Below are 9199 nucleotides of genomic sequence, written 5' to 3'. Positions count from 1 at the left end.
ATATATATATATATATATATATATTTTAACTATCCTCACTAATAAGTGGTTTTCGATCAATATATACGCATGCACATATATATATATATATATATATATATATATATATATATATATATATATATATATATATATACATGCACAGAAGACAACCTTAAAATATCGATCCTGAATTGTGGTGTATCATTACGAAATCACTTATTAGTGTGTGTGTGTGTGTGTGTGTGTGTGTGTGTGTGTGTGTGATGGATGTATTGTGTGTGTGTGTGTTTTACCTTACCTTGAGACACAAGGTAACACTATTATCATAGTCTTAGTTTGTTGTTTTTATAAGCATTTTGAACCAGTTGCTTGTAACTTGTAACTTAATTTGACAAAGGGGTAATTTATAGTTAATTATTGATGGAATAATCAAGTATGTAGTTATCAATGTTTTTGTTTTACATCTCAGTGTGTCGTGTTTCAGAGCGCAAGGGTTCATGGGAAATGTAGTTGTTCAAGGAAGACTACATCCAGCTCAACACTAGGTGGCAGTGACGCGCACCGTTCCGCCACTAAACTAGAAGAAGAACGTAAACACATCGCGTAGGTTGACTCCATCTTGCTTCTAGTTTGTTTTCTTTTTTTTTTACTTACTTATTTATTGGTTTTTGTCCTCAAAAGGCGCTGCCTGTGTGGTTAACCTGCTGGTGAAGGATCGGCCATGACGGGCGTGAGCGCGTTTCACAAGAGCTACGGCAACAACACCAAGGACCCCGACGCCAGGATGGACGTGGACGTGGACTCGAGCCGCGCCGGCAGCGAGCGGGGAGACGCGGACGGCGGCGCCGCGGCCGCCTGCTCCTCCAACGGCAGCGGCGGCGAGGACGACGACCCGGAGGCCCCGAGCCGGCCCCGAGAAGCCGGGGGCTCGAGTAATCAATACGCCGCGGACGGAGCGGGGGGACACGGCGGCAGGGAGCAAGAAGTGTCGGTGGAAATTGGAGAGACGTATTTGTGTCAAAGAGCCGACAAGACGTGGCGTAAGTGCACATCTTGACTCACACCACTCTATTAAAGTAGTAATAAATGCACGAAACACTGGTTTTAATTGATTATTAGTAAAGACAAGCAGTTCATTCTTTAATCATTGTTATTAATGCCTGAGCTGCTTCAACACGCACTGAGCAGGGTTGCCAACTCCCTGAACAATAAAAAAGGAACAGCCTTCACCCTTCCTGGCGTGGTGAACTTTTTTAGCCCCTTTTTTTGTGAGTGAAACGATTTTTTAACTATTTGACTCGAACCTGAATTGAATTACAGGACTGTCTCAGAAAATTAGAATATTGTGATAAAGTCCTTTATTTTCTGTAATGCAATTAAAAAAACAAAAATGCCATACATTCTGGATTCATTACAAATCAACTGAAATATTGCAAGCCTTTTATTATTTTAATATTGCTGATTATGGCTTACAGCTTAAGAAAACTCAAATATCCTATCTAAAAAAATTAGAATATTCTGGGAATCTTAATCTTAAACTGTAAACCATAATCAGCAATATTAAAATAATAAAAGGCTTGCAATATTTCAGTTGATTTGTAATGAATCCAGAATATATGCCATTTTTGTTTTTTTAATTGCATTACAGAAAATAAAGAACTTTATCACAATATTCTAATTTTCTGAGACAGTCCTGTAGATGCATATTTTTGAATGCCATGAACACATGGAAAACAAATTATTATCCAGCAATTCACTTTAATACAAAATAACAAAATGAACTGAATAAAATAAGTATCTTTCTCAAACAGAAACCTGTCCTGCTTAACTTAAAATTGTATAAATTAATATAAAACAATAGAAAGAAAGCAGAACATCCATTCTGTAATAGTGCACATTTTTAGTGCAATAACAAAAGTGCAAACGGAAAGTCTGTAGAAAAATTGTAAACATATTTGTGCCCCAAAGGCCACGACTGTAGGCTACAGTTGTAGTAAAACAGAAAAAAATAACTCATGAACTCAACAGCTCAATGCCATTTTCCATTTTTATGACTATTTTTTGACTCTCACAGTAATACGGGACAAAGTGCGTCCCTTTTCTACTCAATATGGGACGATTCCGTTTTTCAAGGGACAGTTGGCAACACTAGTACTGAGTAACTGTTTATGTGGTTAAAAACTTAAATGTTTTTCTTACTTTTCAGATACAGCAGAGGTGATTCAGTCCCGGCTGAATGAGCAGGAGGGCAGGGAGGAGTTTTACGTTCACTATGTGGGATGTAAGTCCAAAAAACTACTACACCTGTTCCTCACCTTCCTCCCCCTCTTCACCTGTTTGGTAGGAAAGTGATTATTATTATTTTGGTGTTCAGTCAACAGACGCCTGGATGAATGGGTGGGTAAATCCCGCCTGGCTCTCACCAAGACTGTGAAGGATGCAGTGAGAAAGAGCACAGAGGTCGGAGGTGTTGGTGATCTGGGGGATCAGCCTGAGAGGAAGATCACTCGCAACCAGAAGCGCAAGCATGATGAGATCAACCATGTCCAGAAGGTACAGATGTTTGTTGTTTTGTGTAGTTTTGGGCGATGTTCTTCTGTGTTGTTATTTATCTAATGAGGTTTTCCACCACAGACGTATGCAGAGATGGACCCGACAACAGCTGCACTGGAGAAGGAGCACGAGGCGGTGTGTAACTGTCACTAGTTTTTTATTGCAGTTTCGTCTTGACCATTTGGTTAAACAACCTCAAGCTGGCATTATTCGTTGCTTTATTGTGGTATCTTGCGCTTGTCTCTCTCAGATCACCAAAGTGAAATATGTGGATAAGATCCAGATAGGGAACTTTGAGATTGATGCCTGGTACTTCTCCCCGTTTCCCGAAGACTACGGGAAGCAGCCCAAGCTGTGGATCTGCGAGTACTGCCTCAAATACATGAAATATGAGAAGTCATTCAGATATCACTTGGTCAGTACTCTTTCACTCTTTGTCTAAATTTGTATGTTTGGGTTTTCTTGGAATACCAGTAGAGCGTTTGCAGCTCTTGTGATTTTTAACCTTTTCCTCCACAGTCGCACTGCCAGTGGAGGCAGCCTTCAGGCAAAGAGATATACAGGAGAAGTAATATATCAGTGTTTGAGGTTGATGGGCGAGACCACAAGGTAAGCACGCATGAACATGTTAAACTTTCAATTCTGAATGTCATGAATTCGGCTGTATCTTTTAATATTTCAAATATTTTATGGGAATATCTTGTAATGATTGTCTGACTCTGTTTACAGATCTACTGCCAGAATCTTTGTCTACTAGCGAAGCTGTTTCTTGACCACAAGACGCTTTATTTTGATGTGGAGCCGTTCATTTTCTACATCCTCACTGAAGTCAATAAACAGGGAGCACACATCGTCGGCTACTTCTCCAAAGTAAGCCTATTAGGTGATTTATGCTACCGCATAAAAACAATGACGTATGTATCAGGTAACCTGCTCCGCAACCTGATGGTGGATCCAAAATATAACTATGCATCAGGTTGACACAGACATAAACAAATGTGATCGGTCTGCATGGCATCATCAGTTTTAAACCAGATAGAAGTAATGCTGCAATGTCGGTGTGGTAATCACAGAGCAACACAACTATAAACTTCAACTAAAGTGAAGATCAAATACATAGGCTACAGGCGTAGTTGCTCTGGAGACTTGTGTTGATCTTGATGACTAGTTGACTGAGATCCAATCAGGTGTGTTTGGGCAGGGAAACGTCTAAAACACGCAGGACTGGCGGTCCTGAGGACCAGGGTTGTAGAACACTGGTTGAAAGTATTCAAAATGCCAGAAAAAAAAATCACAAATAACATAAAATAATACAGTTGGTTGCTAATTATTCTATTAACTGTAATTTAAATTAAAATAGTAAGTATGTAAGTAAACTTTATTTATATAGCATTATTCACTGATAAAAATCACTGGTTTAAAATAATTTTATATTAAAAGCTCTTTAAAAAAAACAAAATAACTCATGTCTTCTTTAAACTTGAATCATGATCAGCATCATTTTTAAGTGTTGCAATCTTATTTTGATTTGCAGGAGAAAGAGTCTCCAGATGGGAATAACGTGGCCTGCATCCTTACACTGCCTCCGTACCAACGCAGAGGCTACGGAAAGTTCCTCATAGCCTTCAGTAAGAGAGTTCATTGTAATATATTGTAATTATGTGTTATTGATTGACAGATATTAGCATTTAAATGGTCTAAAAATTATAACTGATGATTAAAAACACATACACATACTTTTATTGTATCTCAACTTTATCTTTCGTGACTGCAGCCAGAACAAAACCAGAGAAGAAACATCATGGCTGTTAGGAAGCTGGCAGAACTAAATTATTACTAATAAAAAAGAAAATCACGGTAGATCTGGATGGATAAAGTTAATGTGGGCATTTTATTCACGACTGAAACTGAGTAAAGTAATGTGCGTTGTTGTGTTCAGGTTATGAGCTGTCTAAGCTGGAGAACACGGTGGGTTCTCCAGAGAAGCCTCTGTCTGATCTGGGGAAGCTGAGCTACAGAAGTTACTGGTCCTGGGTGCTGCTGGAGATCCTCAGGGACTTCAGGGGAACGCTCTCCATCAAGGATCTCAGGTAGGTGTAGAAACAAATAGAGCCTTTCATAACTGAGCTTTGATTTTGTGCATTATTGTATGAACTGCTGCTTTTGATGTTATGGATCACAACATTTTGATCACAAAATTAGATATGGATTTAGCCGCACAGCACTGTCTTGGATGATCAGTTATCTATCTGAGACATCACAGAGAGTCTTTTTTTTTTTAATGGTAGCCTTTCCAATTGTAAGCAGATCAGCTGTGGAGTTCCACAAGGGAGCTGCCTTGGCCCTTTACTCTATTTACACAAATGATCTACCTCTTGTAATACAAAATTCCACTGTAGTTATGTATGCGGATGACACAGCACTGTACAGCACTGCCTCAACTATAAATGAACTAGAAAACATTGTGAATCAAGATCTAGAGAGGGTACCTAGCTGGGTGAAAAATAACAAACTGGTCCCGAATATCGCTAAAACAAAATGCATTATTTTTGGCTCGAGAAATATGCTTATTGGTGACCCACGGCTGCATCTATCAATGTCAGGAAAAGCAATAGAGCAGGTCAAGAAAACAGAACTACTTGGTGTAATGTTGGATGAACTGTTGTCATGGTCTGATCACATTGATCCAACTGCTCCGTTATATGGTCTGCAGCAGCAAAGAAAGAAATACATAAATTGCAACTGGTTCAAAGCACTTCACTGCTCAACACGTACAAATATAGCTGATATGCATTCCCGACTTTCCTGGTTCACAGTTGAAGTTAAACTAAGCTACAACATCCTGATGTTTTTTAGAAACATCATATTCAATCAGACACCTGAATATTTTTTTCAACCAATTACTAAATACTAGAGACAGACATAACCATTACACCAGAAATGCAGCTCTGGATACCTGAAACCTCCAACCCCGAGAACTAATCTACTCAAACACTCAGTTATCGTTCAATAATGTCCTGGAACTCTTTACCTCCTCACATATCTCGCTCACAAAACAAATTAACTTTAAAAAACAACTTAAGATAGATAGATAGATAGATAGATAGATTTATTATAGTACCCTTGGGTAAATTTGGTTCACAGTGAGTGCCTCCTCATACAATCTAAAACCATACACTCAACAACACAGGATAAGATAAAGTGACAACAGTGCTTTGGCTAAAAGAACAAAGAACAAGAAGGACGGCCCCAAGATAAGAATCAAAATAAGTTAAAACATCAGTAAAAAAAAACACTAAAATATTAAAACCAACCAAAGGATAAAAAATGTGCCTTTTCATAAAAACAAGATAAAGGAAACAATACAAGACATAAATACAAAGTTATGTTGCAGTTCCCTCACTTATTAATGGCACTGATGCTGCTGGTACAAAGCTATTTTTGTAACGTTTCGTTTTACAAGCAGGTACCCTGAACCTCAAGGCTCATCTAATGCTGCAGACCATATGACTGGGAATTTATTATTGATATTGAAATTAGTACAATTATTATAATGATAGCAGTGACTGAAAATATATTACCGTACTAATGTATGGTATTATTAGTGCTATTATAGTGTATTTGTATAATTATAGTGTTATTAATATATTATGCATATAACTGATGTATGTATTTATGTCTTAGATGTTATCATTTATGTAATATTTTATGTACTTTATGGACCCCAGGGAGATTAGTGGTCGCCAAGGCGGCAGTTAATGGGGATCCATCCAATATCCAATAAACAACTAATTTTACAAAGACAGGTTGTGGGACATCACATCATCTTCAGAGAGTGAGGCAGCAGTTATTCAGAGCTGCAGTCACGTCAGACCCGACATGCTGTGACCTCCTGGGGGGAAATGCAGTTTCCCTTCTGGAACACGACACTTTCAGACACCCGTCCATCATCTCCGTCGGTCCGTCCTGTTGTAATTAACAGACTCTGGTTCTGTTTTACAGCCAGATGACCAGCATCACGCAGAGTGACATCATCAGCACGCTGCAGTCACTCAACATGGTGAAGTACTGGAAAGGTCAGCACGTCATCTGCGTCACACCCAAACTAGTGGAGGAGCACCTGAAGAGCGCCCAGTATAAGAAACCGCCCATCACAGGTAGGTGCACGCATTTGAGATGACGTCACTTTTACTAGAAACCGTCTTGAGGGAACGTCACATCCTCACAGCTGTTTCTGTGTGAAAAGCTGAAGGATATGCAGCTCAGCTTTGAGATCAGGGTGGAAAACAATCAAAGACTGTCTATTTTCAATTTTATGAGCCCAGATGAGTTTGATCCCCTTAATCTTCAGGAGATATACTAGGGCTGGGCAATTTTGGACAAAAATAAAATCCTGATTTTTTTTTTTTTTTTTTTTTTTTTTTTTTTTTCTCTCTGAAAATTCGATTTCGATTTCGATTTTTTGGTAAAACTACAAAAGACAATGGAATAAATTGTTTCAAATATTTTATCTTTATTTTTAAAGAAAAATAGCAAACAAATTTCCCTATTGGGAATGAAGTCCAATTGAAAGATACTGTAAATCCTCCTTGAGTTTAGTAAAGTGACAACATTTACAATTTTCTTGACCAAACAAAGATGACTAGACGAGCTCTGTCTGTAATGCAGCCAGCTGCAAAAAAGGCAAATCGATTTTCCGATTTTCCTTTTTTTAACATCTTTTAACGTCTTGATTAATAAATCCGATTTAGATTTAAAATCGATTAATCGCACAGCCCTAAGATATACATTTTATATGTTTGTTGACTCTGTGTCCATGTTTTAACTTTCAGGACATCTGATACGGACATGTCTGTTGACTTCCTTTTTTTTTTTTTTCTCCTCACATCCACAGTTGACACCGTGTGCTTGAAGTGGGCGCCTCCAAAAAACAAACAAGTAAAGTTGTCGAAGAAGTGAGACGGAGATGCCACACTTGTCTTCAGTTTGTGAATATCACCTGCCAAGTTACCTGATTTCTCTTACACACAATGTATATAGTTGTTTCTAGCCTCTGTCTTTATTTTTTATAATAAATGTGAACGTACAGAAAAAAAGTCCACTCATTTTTATTTTCTTTCGAGAAGCTGAACTTAAAGAGAGAGGTTAAAAGTGTAGATACAAACTAATATTGACCTGTTCATTTATAAAATGACTGATCATCAGGAGAATGAACATATAAAAATAAAAGACATGATTCTGCATCAAAGTTTAAAACTGAATAAAAGTGAAGTTAATAGTGGAAACGGCCGGGATCGCTTAACAGCTGATGCATACTGATCTCACTAGATCAGGTTAGTTGTTGGTGTTACTTTTACATGTTTCCTGAGTGGGTAACATATTTAGGTTGTAGTGTCTGAAACATTCCAGCAGAGGGAGTTAAACGCTTCACTGCAGCTTCACTGCAGCTCTTCTGCATCTATGGCATTTTAGATTTGGGTTTTTAGAGGTTTGTCCAGTATGTTGTGATTCACAATAGCCTTTTGGTTTATTGGGGAAGTGTAGGGGGAAAAGAAATCAAATATTTTCAATGGGTTTGGCTTCACGGCTCATTTGAACAACACGATTCACGTCAAATGGATAAATTTAACATTAACATGCCTGGTGTCTTCTCGGTTCACAAACATGTCAGCTGAATGTTACAAACTGGTTGGATCACAAATAAAACAAAGCAGTCTGATCTGGAACTTGTGGTTTCTGAACAATGACATAATCCATGCAGAACAACAGATAATGAAACAAAAGCCCGGCCTCTTTTACAACAACTAAACACTAAAACGAAAACAAAGATGTTGTATCGTCATTATTATTTATAGCTGTTGGTTCTTCACAATTTGACTTGCGTCTTGCCAGCTGTCATCAGGTGATGCAGGTCGACGAGAAATGCTCACTACCATCAATAAAGAGTCTCTACCTTTCATTATTTTATATAATAAAAAGGACATTTTCATTTTTTTATATAATAAAAAGGACATTTTCATTATTTTATATAATAAAAAGGACATTTTCAATAGCTGGCTCGTCGTGGATAGAGATAATTTTATTTCTGCTATATATGATTGCGTGTGGTGTATTTTTGTTGAGGGTCACAGAGGGATAGATGAAGGAGAGGAGAAGATGTAGAGTCATCATTCAGACGATGAGAGGGACTGATGACCTGCCCAGGTGTATATCTGGCTTTTAAACAAGGAGAGATACGTTCTATAGTTCCCGGTTGGATGGATGGAGAAAGGCTGGATGTGTTTTATGTCTCTTCCTACAGTATTAAAGCTGCCTTCAGCAACTTACAAACTTTGGTCATGTGCCAGGAACACGTTGGACTCCAGCCATCTCTTCCTTCACATGAACAAAGTTCCAACAAGTAAAAGCTAGTCAAAGTCTTAAACTCATCTAATCCATCTAAAAGAAAGGAAGGAAGCATTTAAAACAATTTCACTCTGTATTTGTGGTGAGAAGAATCACATTTGGTTTTTAAAATCATGATGCACTTGTCCGGATTGTGGATTGGCATGGTTCATCCTCATTCATCACCGGCTGATTATTATTTTTTTCCAATTAGAGCTGTGTAAAAAAAAAAAACCAATTTTTCCAGTCCTGCATACCTCCATTTACAGTAAGTAATTGG

At 38.1% G+C, this 9199-nt stretch overlaps 1 protein-coding gene across 1 annotated transcript; it reads left to right on the top strand.

Annotated features, from left to right (window-relative positions):
- Positions 1 to 466: 466 nt before the first annotated feature.
- kat8 (K(lysine) acetyltransferase 8) lies at positions 467 to 7640 on the top strand. Its single transcript, XM_061711349.1, has 12 exons — positions 467 to 585; positions 664 to 1022; positions 2189 to 2263; positions 2357 to 2535; positions 2617 to 2670; positions 2786 to 2950; positions 3055 to 3144; positions 3265 to 3405; positions 4070 to 4163; positions 4475 to 4625; positions 6538 to 6692; positions 7430 to 7640. The coding sequence occupies exons 2-12, from the start codon at positions 704 to 706 to the stop codon at positions 7492 to 7494; spliced, it is 1488 nt and encodes a 495-aa protein (XP_061567333.1). The 5' UTR covers positions 467 to 585; positions 664 to 703; the 3' UTR covers positions 7495 to 7640.
- Positions 7641 to 9199: the final 1559 nt, after the last annotated feature.

The sequence above is a fragment of the Cololabis saira genome, chromosome 21 (genome assembly GCF_033807715.1).
Source record: "Cololabis saira isolate AMF1-May2022 chromosome 21, fColSai1.1, whole genome shotgun sequence".
Lineage (NCBI taxonomy): Eukaryota > Metazoa > Chordata > Actinopteri > Beloniformes > Belonidae > Cololabis > Cololabis saira.
Note: the sequence above shows the minus strand (reverse complement) of the source record. Positions and strands in the feature narration are given on the sequence as shown.

Bases quoted from the DNA above. Each gene is read 5' to 3' on its own strand.
- kat8 (XM_061711349.1), top strand. From the start codon at position 704: ATGACGGGCGTGAGCGCGTTTCACAAGAGCTACGGCAACAACACCAAG. The intron at 2,536-2,616 runs GTACAGATGTTT...TTTCCACCACAG, and splicing joins AGATCAACCATGTCCAGAAG to ACGTATGCAGAGATGGACCC. The intron at 3,145-3,264 runs GTAAGCACGCAT...CTCTGTTTACAG, and splicing joins TTGATGGGCGAGACCACAAG to ATCTACTGCCAGAATCTTTG.